This window comes from Motacilla alba, chromosome Z (genome assembly GCF_015832195.1).
Source record: "Motacilla alba alba isolate MOTALB_02 chromosome Z, Motacilla_alba_V1.0_pri, whole genome shotgun sequence".
NCBI lineage: Eukaryota > Metazoa > Chordata > Aves > Passeriformes > Motacillidae > Motacilla > Motacilla alba.
This window is the reverse complement of record NC_052046.1, coordinates 9,606,202-9,632,970: the sequence shown is the minus strand read 5'-3', so window position 1 is coordinate 9,632,970 and position 26,769 is coordinate 9,606,202. Positions and strand designations below refer to the sequence as shown.

General features: G+C 54.9%; 2 protein-coding genes across 7 annotated transcripts; one reads left to right on the top strand and one right to left on the bottom strand.

Annotated features, from left to right (window-relative positions):
* Positions 1 to 1,464: 1,464 nt before the first annotated feature.
* On the bottom strand, positions 1,465 to 15,552 carry GBA2 (glucosylceramidase beta 2). The gene is made up of 17 exons (XM_038124685.1): positions 15,230 to 15,552; positions 11,346 to 11,437; positions 11,027 to 11,142; positions 10,705 to 10,923; positions 9,803 to 10,042; positions 9,351 to 9,453; positions 7,926 to 8,079; positions 7,520 to 7,645; positions 7,233 to 7,417; positions 6,777 to 6,881; positions 6,029 to 6,136; positions 5,394 to 5,545; positions 5,136 to 5,242; positions 4,849 to 4,991; positions 4,394 to 4,509; positions 2,463 to 2,654; positions 1,465 to 2,381 (listed from the first exon to the last, which is right to left on the bottom strand). Exons 1-17 carry the CDS (start codon positions 15,418 to 15,420, stop codon positions 2,154 to 2,156), a joined length of 2,577 nt encoding a protein of 858 aa, XP_037980613.1. The 5' UTR covers positions 15,421 to 15,552; the 3' UTR covers positions 1,465 to 2,153.
* Positions 15,553 to 15,749: 197 nt separating this feature from the next.
* On the top strand, positions 15,750 to 26,696 carry RGP1 (RGP1 homolog, RAB6A GEF complex partner 1). Of its 6 annotated transcripts, none has more exons than XM_038124686.1 (9): positions 15,750 to 15,899; positions 16,540 to 16,679; positions 19,949 to 20,085; positions 20,451 to 20,534; positions 24,097 to 24,246; positions 24,326 to 24,472; positions 24,847 to 24,974; positions 25,213 to 25,390; positions 25,608 to 26,696. In XM_038124686.1, exons 2-9 carry the CDS (start codon positions 16,564 to 16,566, stop codon positions 25,829 to 25,831), a joined length of 1,164 nt encoding a protein of 387 aa, XP_037980614.1. In that variant the 5' UTR covers positions 15,750 to 15,899; positions 16,540 to 16,563; the 3' UTR covers positions 25,832 to 26,696. The 6 variants fall into 6 exon arrangements, with proteins under 6 accessions (XP_037980614.1, XP_037980616.1, XP_037980617.1 ...); XM_038124688.1 differs by having other exon boundaries at positions 15,845 to 15,974; XM_038124689.1 differs by having other exon boundaries at positions 15,851 to 15,960.
* The last annotated feature ends 73 nt before the right edge of the window (positions 26,697 to 26,769 follow it).

The following is a 26,769-nucleotide window of genomic DNA, read 5'->3' as shown; positions in this document are numbered from 1 at the left end:
AGGCACCTGCTCCATCCTGGGGAGATGGAGGAGGTGCGGGACATGGGATTGTGGGGGTGTCTGTCTGGGACAGTGCCACAGGCACATTGGGAGCTTCAGACAATGTTTATTGAATAAGCCCTCCTACTGAATCCCAAGGTTCAGAAAGCACTCCCTTGCATTCTAGAATCCTGCCCGCTGAAGAGTTTGGGCACAGCTGGATCCAATTTAGCCCCAGATTTTGTCAATGGATTATGTCTAGAGGATTATACATGTGCAATAGAAACTTTGTACAACATAGTAGCACAGGACTGAGGATGCCAAATCAGATATATTTATGTAAAAACAAATAATTTATTATGATAATTAGACAAAAACATCTTTATAAGAATTATTTACTACAGAGTAGAAGCTATAACAATTTCTATAGTATGATGCATTTCTCTGGAGCAGTATTCATTATATTAAAGCTAGCAAGGCCAAATACAAAGCAGACCTGAAGTTACCCATACCAGTAATTGTGGCAAATCTCTCTGGTTCAGCCTCAAGAAAGGGGTATCCCCATGCAAGAGAGGAATCTCCACACACACTCTGGGAAGGAGGGTTTTAGAAGACCCTGACCTTAGAAACAGGGGGCAAGCTTTTACAGTATAATGTGACTGACTATCAGCAGGATGGCAGCTGTGGCAGTTTAGATACATTATCAATAGTATCACTTGCTGGTTTCCTTTCGTTGGTCCTTTGCCAGCTCCATCACACCTTCACATCGCTATTCAGGATGTTGAACTTCAGGGACTGATGAGTCAGACTCATTTCAGCATTATTCAACACCAAAAGCAGCATGACACCCCTTTCTCCATTCACCACTGCAAAGAGGGAATTGCAAATATTTGCAAATAGGGAATTGTTCAAGTTATTTCACCCCCAGCACAGCATCCTGATACAGAAAGGGGACTAGGGTGTCCCTCTCTCTGTCCAAGGGGTATAGTACCCATCTGTCCAGGAGATCTGTGTTTCTGTGACCACAACAGGAGCTCCCTCCTTTCTACCCCTCCCACACCAGGATTGCATAGCCTTCAAATGCTGCGGTGGCAAAGAAAGGAGGAAAAGGAAGCAAGGTGCCCAGCCCTGGGCCAGAGGGGACTCGATGTAGTCGAGGGCCTGCAGCCCTGTGTCTCAGCTGCTGCCCACAGAGGCCTTCTCAGGAGGAATGCTCTCCCCTGGCTGCCTGCAAGACAGGGCAGAGAAAGGAGCCAAGCAAGAAGCAGGTCTTACCTGCTGCTATTACATCTGGAAAAGTGGGTAAGGAGGCACATCCTGCTCCCCTCAGCAATACTCCACAACAGCCAGACACCACTGGGACTTGTCCCCTTCCCTGCCTCCCTAACCCTTCAGCCTAGTGCAGGAAGATAACGGGGAATTGCCAGAGTTCCCTCTTCCAGTTTGGTCCCGTGCCAAAGAAAACACCGAAGAAGAACAAGAGTAGACAGCTGGACAGATTTATTAAGAACTGAAGTGATTTATCCCCTTTCATGTGCTCCACTGCCTGCCCCCGGCACCAGCAGGGAGGGGGCCATGGTACCAGACCAGGACCTGCTTCTTGGGCTCAGATTGTCAGTGTCCAGGGAGCCGGGTCTCCCCTGGGGATTGTATCTGCCACAGGCCCTCCTGGGGCAGAGCCACTCGGCATGTGCAGTGTCACCCCAGGACAGCTACAGCATCCGTGTGCCTGAGTGCACCACTCCAATATCCTCACACACACGTCCACCCACACCCTTCTCTTTCCCTGCAGGACAACTGCCCACCTTACCCAGCCCGATGACTGCAGGAGAGAGGCCTCCTGTGCCTCTGGGCAAGGTGCCAGCTGCAGTTTGGGATGGCTGGGGAGCCTGCAGGCTGTCAGAGCCCTGAGCGATAGGGAAGGGGAGGCACAGGCTCCAGCAGCAACTCCTTAAGCCACCATGCTCTGAGGAGACATCCCCCACACCTCTGGTCCCCCCTTGATGCTCAGCATCAGCAGCTGGAAGCCCTCTGAGGTCAAGGGCACGTAGTGGAGGTAGGGAAGGAAAACAGCAATGTGAGTACTAGCACAGAGAGGGAGGGGAGGGTCCCTGCCTGCCATCTGCACCCCCCAGCCCGTGGTGTCCCCGGTGCCCTGCCCAGCGCCACAAGGCTCAGGGGCGGGTGTGGCCCTGGGGGAGCTGCGCGGGTGCTGGTGCCCGGCCAGCCCGGCGCTCCAGGGCCAGCTGCATGCTCCAGATGCTGAGGGGCCGCATGTAGGCCAGCGAGCGGTACACCTTCTTCTCCCGATAGGCCTCTGGGGTCTGGAAAGCCATGCCCAGCCGTTCCCACACGGTCCGGTAGCAGCCCTCCGCCGTACGGAAGCCTTCCTCCACCATGCCCTGCACGAGAGGGAACAGGACCGTCAGCGTGTCCAAGGAGCACGTGCTGGTGAGCGCAGCAGCAGCATCCACCCTGCTCACCTCCTGGATCATGGTGGCAGCAAGGGAGTAGACCACGCCGACCCACACCTCGTTGGACTGCACGCTGGAGGTGTCGGGCACGCCGTCGGGCCTCATGCCGTTCACGGCGCCCATGGTGCCGCCCGCGAAGCCCAGCACGTTCTTCTCGAAGATGGTCTTGAGCGCGCTGAGAACGTGACTCTTGGGGAAAACCTGGGCGGACAGAGACGGGCTTGGAGCTCACGCGGACCCCTCAGGCTGGGTCTGGAGCGGGATTAAATTTTCCGTGAGGAAAAGGGCAACACAGCTCGCTGGGTCAATAGCAACAAATTCCCACCTCAAAAAATAAGAGGAGGAAGTCAAAAGTCTCTTGCCCCCAAAAGGTTAAAAAAAACCCCAAAATACTTCACAGAGATGTGCTGAACCACATTCCACATTGCTCAAGAGGATGCTGACAGCACATCTAACTAGTTATCTCCAAAAACAGCTTCTCACCCACAGTCACTGACCAAGCCCCTTCCCCATCGCTTGTGGGCTTGTGGGTTTGCTTTGGGGGCCTGGCCAACCATACCATCCTCATCTGCTTTATGGTTGTCACTTGCAAAAGAGTCAAGAGCCATGAGATTCATCAGAACAGCCCGGGGACATGCCAGACACTTATTGTCAGTCTGAGGACACCAGAGGCTGGGACGACACCAGGCAGGACCTTGCCATGGAAGACATTCCAAAGCAAAAACAGCAAATCCCTTCTCTCTGTGCTCAAGCCAAGCATCCCTGCAGACATTGTTTCCCAGTGCGGCTCTGGGGATAAGCCCAGGGGTGCTGTGGGAATCAGTCAAGGCCTGGGGTGGCCTTCTCTGGCAGAAGCTTTTGGGCACACTTTCTTCAGGACCAGATCAGAGGTGGTTCTTACATCACATTTCAGACTTGTGCACGCACCAAGGCCACGTTAATGAGCTCACTAACAGGAGTGATGCCAGCCAGGCAATGGAGCAAAAGACATGGAAAAAATCCATGAAATATCATAGTAACAGAGGAATTCACCAGTCCCACCTGCAGTCAGCTCAGAGCTCACCAGAGAGCAGGGACAAGTGCCACCTTCAGAGGCTGAGGCTGGGGAAAGGCAGGCCACGTTCTGGACTGCACCACATCTACTGTTTCCTCCCCAAAAGGAACTGCAGGAGGGATTTACTGCACAAGGGCCAGGCCAGACCCTGCCTGCAGCCCCAGGCACAGCCCCAGCCCCCCACTGGGTTAAACGCAGGAGGGAATGAGCAGTCAAAGTCACCTGAAGCTCCCCTCTGATTTCCCAACACACAGTGAAGTGGTTTGTCACCCTCTCTCAGACAAAGCCACTCCTCCCTTCACTCAGCTGAGGCCTTTGCCTGCCCACCTCCACCAGAAAGCTTTGCTGTGACAACAGCCCACGGGGTGTAAATAACCCAGTGGTTCTGCACTGGCCCTCTCTCTCGAAGGTACTGCAGCACCAGCGGCTGCTCTGAGCATCCCAGCAGACATGAGGAGGCTGCAGCCAATTCTTCTCTTGCAACTGAAGAGCAACAGCCTTCGGGACTTGGAATAAGCCATATCCCTCTGATATTAATTCTGGACTTTTTAGGGCAGCAATTAATTTGGAAAGTTTAATACACTTTTTTTCTACTGTTTCTAAAGAAATAGCACCTTGCCCACAACAAACCCCAGTGGAGCCAAAGCTAGCTGCAGTTACACATCCCTGCTTGCATGGCCTCTCTGAGAGAGTGTTCTGGTTTAAGATGGATTCCACTGTACCCATCCAACAGCCTCCACCATGGTGTGCAGAGTGAGAGAGCAGGCAGATGCCTCCCACACCAGCCCGAAAGTGTAACCCCCAACACATGCCAGCCCTGCTGCTGCTTCCCTCCTACCACAGGTCCCATCTCGCCACAACCACACCAGGCAGCCTCTTCTCTTACCTCAAACTCCTCTTGGTCCAGACCACAAGCTCCGAGAAACCACTGCCCTGCACACTGGTCTGACATGATGCTGCTGGACGTGTCACTTCCACTGCTATCATAGTTGTAGTATTTTCCTGGAAAAGGCAGGAAACAGTTTAAAATCAATAGGTTAAGATACTGGCTTGTGTGAGCTGCTCCTACACATCTCCCTGTGTGGCAGGAGCACAGCTGCTTTTTCCACAAGAATCTTCCCCCTTTCCCACACCTATTCCTCCCTAGACACCTGCTCTTTCTCCTCCATTTGGAGGGGCAGCATCTCCCTTCCTTCCCCCCAGCTTGCAGGGACAGTATCGCCCCTTCCTTCCCCCATTCCCCCACAAGGCTCCAAGATCCAAGGAGGAGCCACTCCCTGCCAAGGGACACATGGCCAGCTGAGTGTGGTTCCCCACTGCTGAGCACCGCTGAGCACCCACCATTCCAGAGCATCCTCTCAAATGCCTCCTTGCCCTTGCTCAGGATGTCCAGGTATTTCTGCCGGATCTCAGTATCCCCAAGCACCTCTGCCATCTTGCACATCATGCAGACTGCAGCCAGCCACAGTCCGCCACAGTAGGCACTGCCGGAGCCAAACGAGAGAAGCATCAGGAATGTGGGACACCTCAAGGGCTCCATTGACAAAAGGGATACAAGGGCCCAGCTCTGAGCCATGTCCCTTCCCCACAGTCCCCATCTCCAACCCCCACCTGCCTCTCTCGCCCACCTGGCTCCATGCACCACCCACGCGTCGTATGTCTGGTCAGCAAAGCCTCCGTTTTCAATGAGCCCATCGTTATCCGTGTCAAACTTCAGCTCCGACTCCATCACAGCCTGTGGGAGAGGCAGGACATGGTCACGCAGTCCTCCCATCCCGGAAGCTCCTCACTCTCTGTTCAGGAGCATCCATCCTCTCAGGAAGCTGCTCGGCTCCTGAAGTGGGAAGTGGGAAAAGGTGATGCCCCATGGTCTGATCTGCCAGTACCTGGCACACTGGCCACATGTCCTGCAGGTACAGGGAGTCACGTGTCAGGTAGTAGTCACGGTACACCTGCAGCACAAACTTCAGGTTGAGGTCCTTCCAGTCAGCAGTGTCGTGCATCAGGTAGGCATTGACACGCTGCCACGGCTCGTCACCTAAACCAGGACAGACCAGATGCAGTAGGGCAGCAAGCAACAAACATCCCTCCTCCTACACAGGGGCAAGGACCCAAGGGTGCTGTGATCAAACAGCACTGAAATAATACATTGTACCCTGTGCCATCTCTAGCGAGAACAACCTTCCTGCTACTTCCCTCCGTCTCCCTTGTAAAAGATCCATGCAGCACGGTCTTCATCACCACCCCACACCATCCAGCTTTCCATTCCCAGAAAATACAGAATCATACAATCATTTAAGTTGGAAAAGACCTCTCAGCACTGCTAAGTCCACCACTGAACCACATCCCTAAGTGCCACATCTACAATTCTTTTAAACACACCAGGGATGGTGGCACCACAACTTCCCAGTCAGCCAGTTCCAATGCTTGAAAACAATAAACAGTGTATTTCATGCACCATACCCATTTCCCACAGCTTGGCGTCCTCTCTGCTCCCCCACAGGCCCAACTGACCCCTCACCTGGGTCCCCAATGTCATGTGGCACCACATTCTTCATCTTCACCTGGGCTGTCTGACCACACATCAGGTACTGCCGGGGCTGGACATCCTCGTTCACCACAGTCACAGCTGCAGAGGACACAAAGCAGGACAAGTAAGAAGGGAAGCAGAAACTGCTGCAGAAAGGTCCAAGCACAAGCACAGGCAGAGCCATCAGCACCAGAACGCCAGGCTGCCCTTTGGAGCTCCAAGATCACAGCCCTCTGTAAAGGGCTGAGGGGACAGGCTCTCTCCATCCCCTGCTCAGCAGGGGACATGCAACTGTCACTACCCCCTTAAGGGAGGGCTGAGAAGGGAACCCAGTGGGCTCAGCCCTACCAGAGCCCAGCAAAGGACTGCGTTCCACACCCCTACCCAGGACACCACCAAGCAGCCACCACACCCAGCCAGAGCACTGGGAGTCTGCAAACAGCTCCATGCCTCCTCTGCAAGGGGCAAGGACAGAGCTGGGAAGACCAGCGCCTCCCCCAGGGCAGGCAGAGCCAGCTGGGCACCCCCAGCACGGCAAGAAGGCACCGCCAGTGCCGGGCACAGAGCTGCTGGGGCAGCAATATTGCAGGGCTGCAAGTCCTGGGCACAGCAGAGCGACCAGAGGGGGATGCTGGCTGCATGGCACACACGTCTGCAGCAGCAGCTGTCCCAAAGGCTCCGTCTCATCCCGAGGGGAAGCCCTGAGCAGGCACCAAGGCAGGGCTCTGGGGACACTCACCAATGTCGTACTGCAGGCTGATCTGCAGCTTGGGCCACAGCATGATGAGGGCGAAGGAGGCGTAGAAATGGACATCATAGGTGTTGTACATCCGGTACTCCTGGCCTGGCAGCACAAGGCAGGGGGTGAGGGAAAGGAGACTGCCACGGGGAGGGGAAAAGGGGCAAAGGTCCTCCCTCCACATGGCCCTGCTGGACAGGGGCATCTGTCCCAGCACAGGCAGGGGCTCCCGTTCAAAGAGGCTTTCATTCTCTACACAGAGCACCAGGGATGTGGGGAGCACTCCGTGCCCTTCTCCTTCCATACTCCTTCAGGGCTGCAAGGGGTTTTCCTGGGAATAGCACTGCTCCCTACACACTGCAGTGTGAAAAACGTCCCCAGGGCACCTTCAAAACACATGGCTACAGTAATGGGAGGGCTTGAGGTTGGAGAATCCCTCACGTCCTCGTGAGTTACCTTCCAAATAGGCAAACCTTCCGTACTCCCGCAGGACAGGGAGGAGGTGGGAGAGCCCCGCCCCCGCCGGCCCCTGCAGGTCCTCGGCACAGCAGTCGGGGGGCACCTCCATCCAGACGGTCCCTCCATCCGTCAGGAAGTAGAGCTCGTTGAAGAGGGCTGACTTGTACCAGGAAGGCAGCTGGCTGCGGGAAAGAGGGAAGCTCAGCCTCAGAGGCCGAGCTGGTGATGCTCCTGTGGCAGCCAAGCCCTGGAAGCTGCTAGGATGCTGTTCTCATCTGCCCTACCTGTTCTCCAGGATGGGATTCTGCCACGCTTCAATCTTCCTCTCCCACTCCTCGTAGTGTGTCAGGGCGTAATGGGACAGGGCAGGAGCAGCATCGCCTTCGCTGCCAAAAAACCGGGTGTACCGCCTGCCAAATGAGGGTTTGGTCAGCACTCCGTGGGCTCCTCCTGGGAAACCCACACAGACACCACAGAGCGACACCGGACTACAGAGGAGAGCGGAATTCAGCTGCTGCTGCAGGGGCACTGGAGAGCAGGGGCTGGACACGGTCCTCTGCCTCAGCTGGCAGGGCCACAGCCACAAAGGAGTGGCTGGCAAAAGGTCCCCTCACAGTACACAAGTCAGGGAGGAGTGAAAACGGGGCTTTGGGGGCACAAGCCAAACACCAGTGGAGATAACCCACCTACCTGAGGTGCAGCTTCTCCTTGGAGCCAAAGTGAACACAGGGCATGTCCCAGGCCAGGGCTAACTCCAGCGTCTCGTGCCCATGGGCAGGCACCCTACAGCTGGCACACACCGCTGCTGCTGTCACCTCCCCTTTCTCTGTCGGCCTGCTTTTACCTGCCAGGAAAAATTAAGATATTCTTAAGCAACCAAGGAAGAGCAAAGGGAGGGTAACCGAAGTTCACACACACCTTGAGGGAGATGAGAGTGGGCATACCAAAGCTCCTGTACAACCTGGAAGGTACAGCCCAGGGCTTTAAGGGATGATGTTGCCGCAGGAAAAAAAAAAACCTTCCATGGGAGGAGTGGTTAAAAGGATTCAGTCATCCAAGAACAGGAACAGATCAGCCAGGAAAAGCCACCAGGCATGAATGGAAGCTACAGAGTATCCCATGACTCTGTATCTGCACTGCAGTCAGAGACACTGTGACTTTCTAGGGACAGTCATTGTTCCAGCTTTTTGCAGGGCATTTGAGCCATCCTGGTATTTAAGAAAAGCCCTTAGGTGGCTGGATAATTATATGCTGGTTCTGACAGGTGTACAAGGTAAACTCATTAGAGCAACATAAGCACAGATCCTGACTAGGATAATGTCTGGCATGCATGAAGAAAAACCACATCCCAATAGCCTGGAGAGATCTGAGTGCATCTAGGCAGGAAGCTTATTTTTCTGGAAAAAATTACATAGTAAACACTTCATTTACGTAATTTAAGCCTCAATAAATCTTGCAAAAACCCAGCATCACTAGTTTGTCAGCATCATCCTTGTTTAAAAACTGACAGACATTAGGGAAATGGTCACCTTTTATGGCAATAGGAGGTGAGTACCAAAGGCTGGAGATGCCACCCTGCTTCAAGGCTCCTCCCAAGGGAGTGAGCAGAGACCTGAGAATGGATGCAGAATTATCAGAAGAATACCAGAGATGTTCAGAGAGCTGTTACAGTAGGAAGAGGACAGAAAGTGACAGCAGCACTAAATCCCAAGCACTGTTAAATGCTGGTGGTAGCAATTATGACAGGACACAGCTCGTTCATCTGGAAATGGGAACTAAGGGAAGGGGGCTGGGGAGCACGCTGGCTTCCTGGCAGAAATCTAAATTCAGTGTGCAACCACACACAGAATAATGAGATACTGGCATGTATAACCAATACCCAAGAACAGTCAAAGCAGTATGAACAGCTTTTGAAAAACCAGAGCAAGCACTAGCAATGGGAAGTTTGGATACAGCCTAAATTTGGGAACAAGCCCCAGCTACTGGACAAAATTCAGAACATCCAAGAAGGCTGGAGGAAAGAGCTATGCCCTGGCATGGGTGCCCAGAACCAGCATGGCCACCCACTTGTCCTGCTCCCCCTGCACCCATCCCACAGAGGATGGAGGCACTCACCAGTGGGTGAATCCAGCCTGCCATCCTGCAGGAGGTCCTGCCACACCTCTCTACCCAATCCCGTGGGATTGAATGCCGTGACATGGGTGACTCCCGTGCCAGCCTGAACAAGGGAAGAGCATCATCAGGGGCTGCTCCTTTGGAGGAGAAGATTAATGCTCTCCCCTCCCCAGTACCACCACCGGGACACGACACTCGCTTCTCACGTGCTGCCCAGCAACTCCCAACTCGCTGCCTCTCAGCCGCTCTCCTGACACCATCCCCTAAGAGGGTGCCCTCAGGGAAGTCATGTCCCCACTCCCGGCGTCAGGCAAGCGCTGAGAAGCGGTGCCAACCCCAAGCCGCCGTCGCGCCCCCACCCTTTCCCAGCTGCCTGCAGGCAGCTCCCCCACACGCAGCAGGGCTGCACAACCTCCCCGGCAGGAGCCGCAGCAGCAGGGCCAGCCCTTTACCTTCTCCCGGGCAGAGATGGCCAGGCTGAAGGGGTTCACGGCCGGGCAGTGGTGCAGCAGCACCCCAGCGACCCGCTCGCCATCCTTCTGGAAGGTGAAGGGCTCGTTCCAGTGCCCGCCGCTGCCGGCCTCCTTCGCTCCCGTGCCGTTCTGCAGGCTGAACATGATGGACACTTCCACGTCCTCGTCCCTCCCGTTCTCCACCTCCCAGACGAACACTGCCACCGGCAAGCTGGAGTCCTGGCAGAGACGCAGAATGCTGCCTATGGGGCTGCTGCTCCACAGCCCGCTGCCCAGCATCCTTTCCCCCACCGCCGGGGACGGCACGCGGGATGCGGCGGCAGCCGGAGCGCTGGCAAGAATGACTCGGCCTTGGAGTCTGTCGCCAAGCTGAGGAGCGGCAGCAGGAGCACAGGGACTTGGGAGGCGGGCAAGAGACAATTCCAAAGAGAAGCAGCCCTGCGCTGGCAAGCAGCACGCCGGGCGGCAGAGGGACGGAAAGCGGCCTTTAGGGCTCAGCCGGGCGCCTCATCACTCATCTGCTCGGCAGGCTGATACAGGCTCACGTGCTGCGCCGGGGTAAGAGGAAGGTCAGACGTGTCAGCAGCACCGCTGCCACCCTCGCCTGGGGCCGGCAGCGGCACGGCAGCGCTGAGCCATCCCTTGCTGCAATGCCGAGCTCCCTCCCGCACGGCTGCGGGGCTTCCCCGCCTGCACCGACACCGCTGCTGCTGAGAGCAGCCCAGGGGAAACGCCGGGAAAGGGCGAGCAAGCAGCTCTGCCCTCGGGAGCGGGGAAACGCCGGGAAAGGGCGAGCAAGCAGCTCTGCCCTCGGGAGCGGGGAAACGCTGGGAAAGGGCGAACAAGCAGCTCTGCCCTCGGGGATGCCGTCACCACCTTACCTTATAGTCATGGGGGATGACGGGAGAGACCTGCCGGCAGGTGAGCACCACCTGCTGCCCCGGCAGCTCGTAGACCAGCCAGGCACGGGGGTACAGGGCATGGTAAAAGGCGTAGCGGCCGCAGTAGCCCCAGTTCCAGCCCTGCAGGCTGCTGGGTCTCTCCACGGACAGGACCTGCTGGTAAATGGTCTGCCCCCTGCACCGCAGGCACACTGTGAACTGTGGAGGAGAGGAGCACGAGCAGGGGATGAGACGAGCCCTGTGGCAGATGTCCCAACGCCCAGGCTGCTGCCGTGACTCTCACTCCCCTCACAGACCCTACCTGATTGGCGATGACCGTTTCATAGTGGTAAAGGCCAGGGTTCAGCTGCCAGCGGCAGAACTCTCCCCTCCAGCCACGAGTGATGGTGCCTCCCCCGATCCCGCCCAGCGGGCACCCTGGCAAAGACACCAATAGTTAGCAACCCCATACCTCCTCCAGGTGGCACTTGGCTCGAGGACTCTCCCTAAGCATCTCTGCAGGGAAGAGCCACTCAGTATCACCCAAATCACAAAAGCTCCTTGACTCACTTGTTCCATCTAGCACCCTGATAGCCCTGTGTGAATCCCTGCCCACCCCAGTGCCCAGAGTGGAGGCTGACCATAGATCTGCTGCAGAGGAACAGCACACAAGAGGTCAATGAAAGCAGTTTTCTTCTCTATGCGGGTCTTCTTGACCCACCACCTGAAGTACCTGCAAGGGAAAGAGAATTATTGAAGAAGTGAGGAGCAGGCAACACCATCCCTTCAGTGTCACTGGCCACAATGAGCATAGGCTGAGCTTTCTCTCTTTGTAGAGGTGCGCAACAGGAGCCCGCGTCCCCATGCCCATGGCACAAGGGGTGATAAGGCTATCACCCATCTGGAGCATGCATCACTCAGCAAGCACAAGCAGGCAGAGTTCAGGCAGCTCAGGACTGACCGCAAGGGCAACTCAAGAGCAGGGTCCCAGCTCATGTAGCACAGGCTTTCCCAGACATCCATGGAGAAGCAGGAATGCACACAAGGGCCACCACCACCTCATGGTACACAGTGTCCTGCTAAGGAAGGCCTGCAAGCAGAGGTGCAAGCCCAGAGGAGACACACACTGCTCCAGGGACACAAGCCTTGCTCTTCTACCTCCACTTCCCCATTGCCATACACTATCACCTCATCAGAGGCAGAGGGCACAGGGCAGCCTTGCCCTGGAAGTGGTGATGGTTGCTGTCTGCAGCTGGGAGGATCCTGGGGACTTGCCTCCACCCGCACACCAGCTGCACAGACCAGCACGGCCCATCAGATAATTTCTCACCCAAAGGTCTGGGAATCAAGACACCCAAACAGGGGCACACCTGCAGCTGAGTGTGCCAGCACCACTGCAGGCAAGAGGAGCAGGGCTGAGCTCCGAGTCAATGCTTGTAAAGTACTGGCTTTGGCTAATAAACTGCCCCAAGTTAAGCCTTCTATGCAGAGACAATTAGCACACAGAAACCAGCTACTGGACCAGAAGCTGCTGAACCTTGCCCAGCAAACAGCCAGGTAACACCCAGCTAACACCAGGTAACACCCAGCTGGCAGCTCCATGGCCCTGGGTGCCAGCTGGGCAGGGGGGACACAGGAGCCCTCACAGTGAGCAGTGTCCCGGAGCTACCTGCAAACACCCATGCCACACTGCTGAGCAGAAAACCACCCCAACCAGGAGCACACAGCCTGTCCTGCCCCTGGCTGCAGAGGATGCAGAGCACAGGTGACAGGCAATGAGCAATAATCCCCTGGGACATGCACACGCAGGAGCAAGGGGAAGAGGCTCTTCCAGGACACCTCTACTACTACACTTCTCAAACTTAGTGACTTTTTTGCTGCTCACTGGGCATTCACCAACACCTAAGGTCACCAAATCCCTCTCAGGGTGAGATTTTCTGGGTTGCAATCTCACAGGACCTAACTGCAGCCTGTTCTCCACTCCTACAGACCCAGCTTTGAGTTTGACTGTCTGTGGATGTTTGGCTCACAGAGGTTCAGGGCATGATGAGAACCAGCCTGTCCTGCTTGACTGCCCTGAACCAGGGCTGCCACTATCTTCCAGCTATATCTGCTGCAACTGCTCTTCTCCAGACAGGACAGTCCCAGCCTTACCCCACCAAGGTGAGGTTTTGGCAGTGCTCTCTCTCTCTCAAGGAAATTGTTATTATTCTTTTTCAACCTGGAGTCAGGGAACCAACCCAGCTGCTTCCCCAGCAGGCTTCTGGCAACAGGAAATAAGGTGCCCAGGCAGAGTGGCTGCAGCATAGCCTAGCAGCTATGCTGACTTCTTAGAAAGGAGACAGGAGATGGACTTCAGGAAGCAGTTTTTACAGGAGAACAAAGTAGAAAAATTTTGGGATTTATTGCCACTGCCAAAGTCATCTTACCATCTCAATATGCAAGCTTTTCTCCTGCTAGCTTCTCCCAAAATCATGCAAGCCAGGAGGAGAAACCCAGTGGTCAATGCCCAATTGCTGGCTATTAACAGCTATGCCAGGGCTGAAGAATAACAAGGAGAAAGACTTTCTTTTCTGTAGTACCAAAAGCCCTGCCAGGGATGGAGGGGATTTCTTCCCCTTCAAACTGGCAGTGGAGTTAAAACCTAGCTGAACGTTACCAGCTGATCTGGATTCATGCCATGACCCCTCGCAGGACACATGAGCCATCTCTGCGGAAACCTACCTGCACCTCTTCTCCTGCCTCACCAGCCCCAGCTGAGCTCTCTGCACAGCCCTTTCTTTCCAGACACACGTCCCCCACAGTTACCCTGACAAGCCCTGATTAACAAAAAAATCCTGCGCCAGGGCTGTCAACACCCCCAGCCATGTCACCTGCACCTAGGGCTGGGTCTGCAGAAGAGGGCAGCCGTCATCATGTTTAATTCAATGCAACAATGTCAACCCAGGATGTTGTGGCTGGTCCTGGATCTCCTGAGCCTAAGCAGTGACCTCAAGGTGCTCCCCGTGGCTACAAGCACCTGCACCAGGTGGCTTTGCACTTGATGCACCAAGCTATGCCGAGTTTTGAGAACATCCCTGGCCCAGGGGCCACTCACCATGGGTCACTCAAGAAAGGGCAGGCCAATCTGCAGGGCTTCACCGATCCCTGCAGCATGACACAGAACTGAACTCCAGGTTTCTCTCGCAGCACCAGCACCCAGGTTTCCATGAGCTGGCTGTCCCAGGCAGGAAGATGCTAAGATGCCCACCAATGCCTGGAGTATGCAGCCTCCCATTTATCCTCGCATCCCTGAATGCGAGGGGCTGCCCTTTCAGCCAACAATGTTGGCCTTGGGTTTTAAATCAAAACCACACAGATGTTTCTTGTGACTCTAGCACTTTGTCTCCTCTGCTCTTGTGGCTGGAATCGCCTCATAAGGAAGCTCTTGCTATGGCAAAAGTACTTTGAGGTAACAACCAAATTACCTCCTAAACTTGAACAGAAGAGGCAGTAGTTTGACTTCAAGCTTCTTGCTTTCAAAGACATTTTCCTAGGACTGATACAAGGCTCTTCCAGACTTCAATGAGAACAAGGCCAGGATCACCTCTCCTCCCTGCTCACCCCACCAGAACTTCATGCTTTCCCACATGCTCAGCTCATCCCAACCTGCTGCAGCAGCTTTTCCAGCAGCCTTTATTCATCTCCAGTGCATGACCCATGCTCTCCCTTCCCGGATGCCCAGGCTCGCACCGGGGTGTCTCAGGTCAGACCAGCATGCCGTGCACCCCGGAGCAATCCAGAATCTGCCCTTTCATCCAGCTTTGCAGGAACCAGCTTGGCAGGCGGCAGCCTCCAAGGACACCAGCAGAAAATGGAGGCAGGAGTCATAAATCCAGCACAAGGAAATAAGCAACGCCGTGGCAGGTCCCCGCGTTCAGCCTGACGGGTGCACCAACAATGCCAGCCCCCGGACTCCAGCGCTAAAGGTTAAAACGACGCTCCCGCCTTCCACGCGTGCTCTCCGTCGTTCCCTCCAGCTCATCCCAACGCAAAGCCGAGAGAGGTGCCCCGTTCCCGAAGCTGCCACAGCACACAGCGTTCCAAACCCCTCCCAGCTGGCCCTAGTTTAACCTCCAGCTGCCAGCACTGGGGACCGTGCCGGGGAGGATGCGGCAGCGATGAGCCCTGGGGGTGGGAAATGGGGGTCCCCATCGCCAAGCGATGCCCCCAGTCCTCCCAGCTCCCCCCGTTCTGAGGAGCCCCAGCGCCGGGCGCTGCCCCTTCAGCACCAATTGCTCCCGGTGCCGGCGCCAGGAAGGCTGGAGAGTGCCGGCGCCTCCGGGCGATAGGAGGGCGGCTCCCGCCAGCCCGGGGCCTTCCGTGATCCGCCGGACTGTGCCCCTCCGTACACCGGGACATCCCCGGTGCCTCCCCGGGGCGAGGCCCCCGCGGCACCGAGCGGCTCCAGCGCAACGCCGTGCCCTCGGCGGGACGCCCTCCCTCGTCCCGGTGTGCTCCCGGCCCGCTCCATCCCCCGCCGTACCGCAAGGCGAGGCCGACGTGCCGCAGGACATCGCGGAGCGGCACGTCCCCGGCGCCGTAGGGCTGCCGCAGCTCCTCGAAGCTGTGTGCCAGGCAGACGCGCCAGCCGTCCGCCGCCACGCCGCGGCCCTGCGCTGCCCCCTCGTAGAGCCGCATCAGCGGCCACTCCACCGTCTCCTCCGCCGCCGCCATCACCGCCCCCCGCCCCGTGCGCGCCCTCTTCTTCACCGCCCCGCCCCGCCCCGCCCCGCCCGCGCCCCCGGGGCACGGCGGAAGCACGGACCCGCCCCGCCGCCGTCCCCCGGGCTGCCGGCCGAGCGCGGCCGAGCGCCGCCGAGCAGATTCCGAGAGTAGCCGAGCGCTGAGCGAGCGCTGCTGAGGGGCGTGCGAGAGTTGCCGAGCGCTGTCCGGGAGCTGCCCGTGAGCCGACCGAGGCTGCCCGAGTTCCGCCCGAGTGTTGCCGAGTGTTCCCGAACGCTGCCCGAGCCTTGCCGAACTAGGCCCGAGCCTTGCCGAACTAGGCCCGAGCCTTGCCGAACTAGGCCCGAGCCTTGCCGAACTAGGCCCGAGCGTTGCCGAACTCTGCCCGAGCGCTGCCGATCCCCGCCGAGCGGCGGGGGGGGAGCCGGGCCTGCGGTGGTGCCGGACGGCGAGCGCGGCCTGTGCGGGTGGTGAGTGGGCCTGAGGCGGGAGCTGCGGAAAGTTTGCGGCCCTGTGTCCCTGATCCCTCCGGTAGAGCTATCCGTGTGCGTGTTTACCTTCGGGACCGCAGGGCTGGGGTGTCAGGGCTGTCCTTCTCACCGTCGCGGTGTGTCCTGACCCCACTTCGTTGCCTGTGTGGACCTGGGAGGAAGATGTATGTGTTTGTAAAGACGGGGCTGTGCGTCCTTCCCCCCACACCTCCTGTGTGTGTGTGTGTGTCTGTGTGTGTATCTGTATCTGTGTCCCCATTCCCCCTCAGTTACGTGGCCGAGCCCTCTCTCTGTGTGTCCATGACAGCACCAGGGGGAATGGCTTTAAACTGAAAAGAGACTACGTTTAGATTAAATATTAGAAAGAAATTCTTTACTGTGAGGGTGGGGAGGCACTGGCACAGGTTGCCCAGAGAAATTGTGGTTCCTTTATCCCTGGAAATGTACAGTGCCACGCGGGATGGGGTCCCAGCAATCTGTTCTGCTGGGAGGTGTCCCTGCCCATGGCAGGGGAGCTGGAACAAGATGATCTTTAAGGACTCTTCCACCCCAAACCAACTGATGATTCCTTTAATCTATGATTCTGTGATAACGTGCCTAATGTTGGCTTTTTTGGCAGGTGTGCAGCAGGATTGTCCGAGCCATGATTGAAGTGTTGGCCAAGCTGGGCCGTGGGCCCGTGTTCCTGGCAGGGGAGGTGCTGGAGTGTGTGATCACCTTCACCAACCCATTATCGGCCTCGTCCACCTCTGCCAGCAGGTACAGGAGCCCGTCTGTGCACAGAGCCTCCTAATGCTGGAGCTGCCTGGGTCTCTCCAGAAGGAATAGCCCCTCCTCTCTCCCCTCTCTGGGGTAGTAGTCATGGCTGCATTGTAGGGCAGTGGTGCCAGCTCAGCCCCTTGTGACTTCCCTACTCAAGGCACTCCCTTAAGGAAGCCTTGCATCATCTCTCAATTTTGGGGGCAAAGCTGAGGTAATTATGCTGGGTTTTGTGCCCCCAAGAAGTAGACCAGGAAGGAGGTATGCAGTTAGAGATTCTCTGTCACTCAGGTGAGCCCTCAGTGACAGTGACTGGCAGAAAATGAAGCCAAACTGGCTGTCAAAGTGGGCTATCTGGTCACACCAGGGTGACAGTCCCACAGAACAACATCCAGGCAACGTCATTATTTCCTGCATTTGTGGAAGGAGCTCTCTTTTATCCAGCAGTGCTGGACAGACCAATGTGATCCCTGCCTCCAGAGGTGACAGACAAAGGGCCGGGTCTGAAAGGGGCACCTTCTGCATCCCCATTGTCTGTGGCCCAGCCTTTGAGCCCTGCATCTCCCCTTCTCCGTGCTGAGGAAATGTGAGAAGATGGGACCTTCCCATATTGGCTCACAGGGGGTGACTCTGTGTCACAAGTAATCACCCAAAGCCTTCATGTCCGCTGAGTGTGCGGCCTTGTCTGATTCTTTAGGGAGTGGAGGTGCTTTCTCATCTTGAGTCGTTCCTGGGAAGTGTCTGTTTCCAGCCCTGTCAGGTTCAGCATGTTTTCATCACCAGTATGATGTTCACATGTGATTGTTTTGGTGGGCACACACTCACAGTGCCTGCAGTCTCAGCAGCAGAGGGCTTCTGTATTTGTTGCCTTCCCTAATTTTCCTTCTTTTCTTCCTGTTTCCTTTGGAACTGCTGAGATCAGGTTTCAAATTCAGCTGTGGCATAAGCATCCAGCTTCCCAGAGTTTTGTCCTCTGTGCCAACAAGATGTCTGTCCTGTGTTTTATCTGCTTCTGAAACATGTGGGACTGGTAGGGTACCAGGTGGCATGGTTTGGAGGGGTTTCAGTGTATTCACGAGAGCTTCATTTAAAACTTCAGATGTGTTGTGATGTGTAGAAGACTGCCTCTTGAAAAAGAAAAGTTTTTAAAATAATACCAAAAGCCCCTGGTGATCAGTCAGACAAGACCTGGCTAAGTCAAACGAGTGGCAGCATCAGACAGGTTGGTGGTTTGGGAAGTGAGGCTGTGGGTTGCGTAAAGGCAGGAGCCAGATCAAAGCACCGTGACTGCAGCAGGCAGAGAGGCCTGTCGGAGGTTTTGGGGCTGGCAGGTGGAGGGACAGCGAGGCCACGTATTGAGAACAGGGACAGAATTGAAAGAAAGGCAGGAAATTAATTCCATGGTGGAGTACAAGAAACAAGTCTCTTCTACCCAGAGGCTGCACTGAGCATGTCCTGTGTAGGCTACAGGAGTTGTGGGGGAAGGTGAGACTGGAAGGAAGTGACCTCAGCACCAGTGCAGGATCCTCCAGTGCTGAACAAGCACTAGCTGAGCAAGCCAGCTCTGCTGGCAGGAAGGGACATGCAAATTTTGTTGGGACACCTGGCTAGAAAAAAATGAAAACAATCCAGTGGCATGTTGTGAAGCTATACTGAAAAAGAAAGAAAAACATACTCAAAATACGGTGTTTGAAGGTATTGTAATCACTCTAAGCTTATATAAAACTAGCAAACATTGCCTCAAGCAAGAGCAGTTCTCTGCTTCCAAACAGCAGATACCTTGCAAGAAAAAACATCTGGCAGCCCTGATGAAAAAGCCATGCTGGTACTTCTGAAAATGCAGAATTACAGCTCAGAGCAACTAGGTATAGTAACTGAGGTGTGTTGGGTAAGGGCAGCCAGCCCATACAAAAGATCAGATAGCACATCATTAGTCAGCGGACACAAATACAGCACGCCTTATTCTCCAGTTCATCCAGACCTTTAACTGTTCTGATGTGTCACATGCAGGGACACTTGTGTGCTACAAAAATTCCCTGTGCTGCCTAGAGCTCTGTTGTTGGTGCTTACTAATCAGATCGTGATGTTAGAAAACACCAGAGGAACTATTCACTGGCCAAACTATAGAGACCACCACTGAAATAAAAATAGAGGAGTGATTTGGAAACTGAAAGGTGTCACTACTACCGTGGGAAGTGGCTTGTGGAATGGCTGACGTCACAGCAGAGTCCAAAACACGAGACTGGTTTTTGTGCTGGACACGTGGCCCTACATTAATTCCTGGGGCTGTACAGAGAGGGGTCAGAATGACACCTTTGCCTCCCCAATTGCCGTCAGCAAAGTCCTTGCATAAGGAGGAGTGAGTAGGTCCTAATGAAAGACCCAGAAGCATCCTCCTTTGGTCTGGCACGAACAGCAGCTGATGTTCTTGTTGGGGATGGTGCTGTGGGGTCAGAGGGAGCATGTCTGTGCCTACCTGCCCTGAGGAGCGTTGAGCTTGGGGCATCTCTGTGCTGTGGGCAGGGGGAGCTGAGCCCAGGTTGCAGGAATTTGTTGCTTTAGGATTTGCCCACTTCCCTAATGGTTCTGTTGTTACCAGAGTGCTGATCTGTGTGTCACCTCTGGCTTGGGATTTAGCTCCTGATGGCTGAGAGTCCTCTGCCAGGCCCACATGCAGGAGCTTGAGGTGTCCTCCCAAGAGTGCAGTGAGTGGCCAGTTCTAATCTGTGGATGATGTGAAAGATGAACAAACAAGTAAAGCTTTGGACTGGATCTTGGAACACTTGATCTCAGCATGTTGGCTGAAAGATCCCTGTGAAGTTTTGCACAAACCATCTTGTCTCTTGTCATAGAAGGGGACAGGGGCTGCTGACCTCCGCTGCCTGTTGTCCTCTGCCATGAATGTCTGGGACGTTTCTTGGGGCAGGTATGTTTTCTCATGCCATGCCGGTGCTGTGCTGATGGTGTTGTGGCTCAGACTGCAATTATTGCTGCTTAAAAAGAGTCCTTGGGCTGCAGAGCCAGGCTTGGGTGAAGCTGTTGTCAGCAGCTGGTGTGGAAGTGGCTTTGAGTCAGCATCCCAGCTTGAGCTTATTCCCAAGACTTGGAAGGGGACTGTGAGAGTAGCTTCAGTGACAGTGAAGCAACACCTTCTTCCTTCCAGAGAAGCAGTTCTGCATGGAGCTGAGCTGGCAGTTACTCTTCTCCCAATTCCTGCCTGCTGTAATTGAGGTTTAAGCAGAGATATGAGTGTTGCTCTTTGCTTTCAGTGAGATGCTGGCATGGGCCAGCGCCCAGATCCACTGCCAGTTTCACGCCAGTGAGAACCGGGTGGCACTCCCTCCCTCTGATGGCAGCAAGCACGATGTGCAGGCAGAGAACGAGACCGTCTTTGTCCCCAACAGAGGTGAGTGCCACTCCTGCCTGTCACCCAGGTAGGGACAGTGAGCACAGTGAGCAGGAGTCCAGCAGACCGTAATGTGTGTGTCTTGATGCAGCGTGCATAGAGGTGAGTGTGAAGTTTGTGTTGCATTCCTGGTGATAGATGTTGTGGGACCTTGTTAATACTGAAATCACAGTGACAGTATCTTGGATTGAAACATGACAATTGTTTGTCCAGCTGCAGTGGCAATGTCTCATAATATGACCCGGGCAAGAGATGCTTCCTCTCTGGCTCTCTTCTCCTTGTTACTCCTCATGGGGATAAAGTTTGACTGACCTGGACACAGCCTGAGGCTGTGCAGCATTCATGTGTTTCTTATTCTCTTCCAGGAGAGCGGGGTCAGTGTATCCTGTCTACCCCACCAAAGATCCTCTTCTGTGACTTGCGACTGGATCCTGGGGAGTCCAAGTCCTGTGAGTCCTGTCTTCTCTTCCCCTGCTCACAGAGCTCGTCTCTGGGGAGCTCTGCTTTCAAAACTGGCTTTGCAGACCTGAGGGGTGCTGCAAGTGTGAGATCCTGGTGCTCACAAAAGATGAGGTGCTTTGGTTGGAGCATGAGTGCCAAGGAGCTGCTGCATCATCCAGAGTCTGTTCTCTGCTGTGCTAGGGCTGTGTACTGCAGCATGTCCCTCAGTCCTGCCCCTGGCCTGTGGCCTTTACTGCAGGTCCACTGAGTAGCTGCAAGGCATAAAACTTTTGAAGCATCTAGTTGCAGCAGGAGGAATGGCTACATACACCTGCATTTCCTTGCCTTTATTTCTTCAGTCACACTGGTGTATTCTTGGAATTTAGGCTGGTGTCCTCCAAAGGTTTGGGCTTCCTCCTCAGGTTGTGGCTGTCCTGGAAACAACAGTTTTCTGGATGTTCTAGTTTTTCTGCTGTGAAAGTGAGCACTCTTCACCTTCTCTGCTCAAAGCTCTCCATGTCTGCATAGAATGGGAACAGCTTGAGTATGCGCTGGTTCTCTCTTGGTTGGTGGCTGTGTGACCCAGCCTGTTCAGGTCATGTCAGATCTCCTTTGCATTCCAGTGGCCTGTGATTAGGTGCAGTGATGTTAGGCCTCTCAGGCCGTGCATGGAGAGCTTTGTTATTGTCCCAGGGATCTGCTGGGAGCGGTTGATGAAGACCCCTCACGCTGCAGAGCACAGGGAATGGAGAGACAGTGCCTATGCTGGGGCGGGCTCTGCTGGGTCACTGAGCTCTGCAGAGGGAAGTGAAGCTGCAAGTGAGACCAAGCAGCCGCGGGGTTATGACATGCTGGTTGTGAAGCTGGTGTCTCCTGCCTTTCTGGCTTTGGAGGGGCCTGACTGGAGGGAAAGATGGACCTGGTGAAACCAGGCTGGCTTGCCTTGGTGGTTAGTGGGGTGGGGCAGTGCCATCTTGGGGCTGTGCCTCTAAACTGCAGAGCCTGTTGTATGAAGACGTTTAGTTATTCACTTATTATTGCACAGCAGCATGTTGGGGAAAGGAGGTGGCCATGCCAGCAGGAAGGAGCAGGAGGCAGAAATCTTAGCTGGCCTGAGGTTTACCTGGATTCTCCTGTGTTCCTTGCTGCTTGCAGGTTTGGGGCTGGAGCATCCATTCCCTGGGAGCAGAGGGAAGTCCCTTTTCTTGACACACTTTAGGCAGGTTGGGCTGTTTCTGGGATAACAGATCAGTGACGACAGCCCAAGTTCCAGGTGGCTGGGATGGATTGAGGGATTGACTGTGCACTGGCTTAACAAGCAGATGCTGTTCCACCCCCAGCTAAGCTAGGGATTGTCTACCCTTTTCAATGACCTTGTGAAATGTGTGTCCTCTCTGCCTCTGGGTGGCACTGGTACAAGCAGCCTGCATCTGCCTGGTGCTTGGACGCAGCTCCTCTGGAAGGACACAAACTCCTCTATTTCTTGAGGTTCCTTGGCTGTACAGTCCAGCTTTTCCCCTGTGCTGTGGGATTCACCTGTCTGTTTCATGCATCACATGTGATGTGGCTGCATGTGGCACTGCTTTTTTAGCACTGAAATCCCAGGCTGTATCACAGCCCCGGTCTCATTCCTGCCAGGCTGTTCACACCGATCCCATCAGCCTGTGGTGCTGCTGTTGTCACGTGAGACTGCAGCTGGCACACTTGCAGACCATTCCTGGGGTCTCCTGCCAGCTCCATGGAGGGAGAGTTAAGGCTGTGTGGGTGTGTATCTTAATTCTTCATTTCCTGTTTTTCAGAAGTTTTGAGTTTTGCTACGCAGTTTGGGAAGGGGGAAAAAAACCAAACCAGAAAACCCAAGAAATCTTAATTCTGCTTCAGCAGCATACTGTGTTATTAAACTGCAGCCAGAGCTGGCACATACAGCTGAGGTTGTGTCAGACTGTCTCCTGATAAAAGGACTGGTTTTCATTCACTGACCAACTTATTCCCCAATACCTTACTCTTGTTATGGTGCCTATATGTTGAAGTTGACTCATCTCCCAGCCCTTTGACAGCCCTTTGACACGTGGCCCAGGCTGAGCTCTTTAAATTTGTCACCATGAAGCTTTTGCTCAAGTCCTCAAATCATTTCTGTGGCTGTTTTGCCTCCCCTCTGGTTTTGTAATACCTTTAAAAATTTGGTACATCACAGAGAGGGGAGGAAATGGAAGCAGCCTGGACAAAGCCCAGAAGGCCAGCCAGAGGGCACAGCAGGTGGGTGAGGAAGGCATTTGTAGTGGAAGGAATGTGCTTCCTTCTGGGATATGCATGAAAGCTGGGACTTCCTGAGTTTTGGCATTCCTGAGCCAGGTAGCAAACTGTCCATCCTTCTTTGACTGTGGTGGTCTCTGCTCAGATTGTCCTCACTAGGCAGGAAGGTCTTTGTGAGCCCTCTTGTTGAGTCTGGTACGGGGGTTACAGAAGTTTGCTTCTTTCCTTGGAAATACCTGATTTTCCTCCCTGTCAGGGTAGTTCTTTGCTTTATCTGCACCCTCATCCAGAAAGAGAGGCTTGTGTTTAAAGGTGTGACATCCTGTCGCCACTACACACTAGCACAGGCTTTTTTTCTTCCTTCCAGTCCTGTTATTTGAAATCCAGAAGTTATATTTAAAATGTAACCCTAACTTTTCATCTAAGCCTCAACATTCAGTGTGTACCAGACATGGGGAAGGATCTGTGGTTTCAGGGCAGGATGCTGCCCTTCCTCTGGCAGGGCGTATCTGCATTACGGTGGGCAAGCCAGAGAGGTGGAGACTTTCCACAGTTCACTGTTTGTGTCTTTCTTGTTATACAGCGTGTGGTTTGGAAACCTGCAGAAGTGTTCACACTGTGTCAAGAGGCATTGGGGTTTGTGTGGTGGCCAAGGGGCTCTAGGAGGGCTGAATGTGGTGAAAGCCAGGCCCCAGTACCTCAGAGCCCTCAGAGTCAGAGACTTTGTGATCTAAGTCATCAGCTTGTCAAGGGGGGAAAAACCACAGGTTTATGTGAAGGTCTCAGGAATTGTTTCTTGATCAGTTAGCTGCAGTCCTTCAAATGAAAACACAGAGTAAACTTACTTGTTGCTGAGTTTGAGCGTTTGTGTAAAGCAGAAGCAAAAGAGGCATGAAGTACTGATCGATACCTGCATGGGACAGGGCCTGGAGGAGGCTGTGCTGTGAGAGTGCTGGGCAAAGGAGTCCACAGAGGCAAATTCGGGTTGAACTCGTGATGAGTAAGTTTAGCTCTCGTGGTTGTATTCCTGGATTTTACATCTTTCACATTCTTTGGAGACAAAGTTTGTGTGTGTGGTTGTATGTGCTGGAAGCAGTATCTGGATGATGGTGCATGTGATGTGGGGAGCAGTGTGCCTGGTGCAGGGGAGCTGGGTTGTGCTTGGCCGCTGGAGGAAAGAGGAGACAGCAGAAAGCACCGGGCTCTGTCGCTAGCTCAGCACTGCTGGTCGTAACACTTGGTGCAGGGAGCCTGCACACAACAGCTGCAGGATCTTCCTTCTGGCTTTGGAAAGCAAATTTTCTGCGCTCGTTGCAGATTCATACTGTGAGACACTGCCTGTCGATGGCCCCCCCTCTTTCCGGGGGCAGTCTGTGAAGTACGTGTACAAGCTGACCATTGGCTGCCAGCGCGTCAACTCCCCCATCAAGCTCCTGCGCGTGCCCTTCCGAGTCCTCGTGCTGCATGGTAAGGCCACGCGCTGCGCTCCCTGCACAGGCAGGCCGGGCTGCACCCTGCCCTGCTGATGCTCTCACCTTCTTCCCAGGGCTCAAGGACTACCAGTTCCCACAGGATGAGGCTGTTGCACCCTCAAACCCCTTCCTGGAGGAGGAAGAGGGCTTGAAGAAAGACTCTCGCCTGGCAGACCTAGCGACAGAACTGCTCATGGTGGCCACCTCCCGACGCAGCCTGCGTAGGTCACATTCCCTCAAACCTGCTGTCCTTCCTAGGAAGCTGGTCATGGAGAGCATCTCAGGGCCAGCTGCAAAATATTTCTCACGGACAAACTGAAGTTCTGACTATGGCTGTGGAGCTGCTCTATCAGGGCCTCCTAGCCAGTCTCAGGCTGTTCCTACTTCAGACTGAGAGACCCTCTGCCCGTGACACGTGGTAGCCAGTGTAGGGTTTGCCCTTGCTCCTTGCAGAAATTTCCCAAAGGGAATACCACCTCTAAGGACTGTCCTTCACACCCAAACAGGAGGCATGAGGTCATGTCATTAACCCAGAACACTGCACAGAGCAGAGCCTTGTGCTGCCACAACCCTTATCCCTCTTCTTGCTCCACAGATCTGTATAACATCAGCAACACTCGTGGGAAGGTGGGGACGTTCTGCATCTTTAAGACTGTATATAAGATTGGAGAGGATGTCATTGGGACCTTCAACTTCTCAGAAGGAGATATCCCCTGTCTGCAGGTCATTGCTGTGTCTGGGATTACTGGGGAGAGGCAGGGGTTCAGGGTGAGGGATGTGGAGAAGGGATTGGGGTGGCACTGGGCTGTGAGGTTTCTGGTGGCACCCAGCTAGGATCACCTTGGACTCTGAGGCAGGCAATGGTCCAGTCCTGAGCTCACTTGGGAAATGGACCCCCCAAGGCTTTTCATGTGGTGTGTATGAGCTTGTGAGAGCAAGCACCCTTCCAATTGCCCTGCAGTTCTCAGTGAGCCTGCAGACAGAGGAGAGCATCCAGGAGGAGTTCCAGCGGCGGCGGGGGCAGCCTGTCTCCTTCACCGTGCACGCCCGCCATCAGGAGTCCTGCCTGCACACAGCGCAGAGCAGCTTCAGCCTGCCCATCCCGCTCAGCTCAACCCCAGGATTCACCACCAACATCGGTTAGTACCCACCAGGGAAGGGACCCTGCTTGTCTCTGCGGGAAGACTGTGATGTCCCCAGCCCTGCCCTTGCTCAGCAGAGTTGTGTCCCTTGGGAGGGAGCTGGCCTGTGTGAGCGGGGTCATTTGCTGTCCCCTTGCCAGGACAGACTGTGCTGAGACAGCTGCTGTCCATGGCCCTTGTGGGTGTTATGTGCTGACTGCCCTCTTGCCCACAGTGTCCCTGAAGTGGAGGCTGCACTTTGAGTTTGTGACTTCTGGAGAGTCAGCGGGGACTTGCTTGGTTCGTGGGAGCCAATCGGAGGCTGTCACCTGGACTGGGGTGGAGCAGATGGAAGTGGACACCTTCAGCTGGGACTTGCCCATCAAAGTTCTTCCCACCAACCCTATCCTGGCTTCCTATGTATCTCAGTTCTCCAGCACTAACTCCATCACCATCTGACGTAGGGAGAGGTGGTTGGCTTGCAGAGCTGCAAGTGTGTGCCACCAATGGGAATGGCAGGCAGGACTGTTACCAGAGTGCTGTGGTGCACGCATCCCGGTGTCCCCTTGGATTCACCTGTGATGTCCAGGTGGGCTCCAGGCGTGTCTGTCCTGTCAGTGGGTGGAAGAACACTGCTTGATGCAGTGTCTTGTGCTGCAGCCCCCAGGTGGAGCTGGACCCTTCCTGCCTGGGTGAAGGTGCAAGTCCTAGCACTCAGCAAAAAGAAATCTGCCTTCCCAGGAATCTGCTGATGTGCCTTTACCTCGTATGGGGCTTCCAAGAAGGAAAGGTCCAGCCCAGGGAGGGGAGAGGGGAGCTCTTCCAGTGAAGCTCCATACCACCCTTGGGTGAAGGCTGTGCCCTTACAGAGACCGTACAAGCAGAGGTCTGGCATCCAGGTGAAGCGCAGTGGCCACCTGGGCTGGGTGAGACCCTGCTCTCCTGCCCTGGCATGTGTCCTGCCTCTTGGAGAGTTGTCCTATACATTGAGTCCAGTGTTCCAGCCACCCCCACCTGGAGGAGGTAGGTTGTGGCAGGCTAGCCCTGTGCAGCTGGCATGTGAAGGTGGGCAGGATGCAGGCCTGTGCTGTGTCAGTATGATCGTGATGATTCAAAACTGAGCAGCACTGTTGGCCTGGGCTCCTGGTGTGAAAGCATCCTGCTGGTCTTTGGATCCTTGGGGTGCTGTAAGGAATGCATGCTGTGCAACCAAGAGCTGGCATGGAGATCTCCCTGCTCAATAGCCAGCTCCCCATTTTTACTGAACTTTCCGATGAGCTTTCCTCTTTGCATGGAAATGTAATAAACATCTAAATGTGGAAAACTCAGCTTTCCCAAGAGCCTTATTCCTGTATTGTTCCTGGTGCTGGACGTATCCCACCTTATAGAGCAGTCAC

Bases quoted from the DNA above. Each gene is read 5' to 3' on its own strand.
- GBA2 (XM_038124685.1), bottom strand. From the start codon at position 15,420: ATGGCGGCGGCGGAGGAGACGGTGGAGTGGCCGCTGATGCGGCTCTAC. The intron at 2,655-4,393 runs GTAAGAGAAGAG...CTGTCCGCCCAG, and splicing joins TGGACCAAGAGGAGTTTGAG to GTTTTCCCCAAGAGTCACGT. The intron at 2,382-2,462 runs GTGAGCAGGGTG...CCTCTCGTGCAG, and splicing joins CTGCCACCATGATCCAGGAG to GGCATGGTGGAGGAAGGCTT.
- RGP1 (XM_038124686.1), top strand. From the start codon at position 16,564: ATGATTGAAGTGTTGGCCAAGCTGGGCCGTGGGCCCGTGTTCCTGGCA. The intron at 16,680-19,948 runs GTACAGGAGCCC...CTTTGCTTTCAG, and splicing joins TCGTCCACCTCTGCCAGCAG to TGAGATGCTGGCATGGGCCA. The intron at 24,975-25,212 runs GTCATTGCTGTG...ATTGCCCTGCAG, and splicing joins GAGATATCCCCTGTCTGCAG to TTCTCAGTGAGCCTGCAGAC.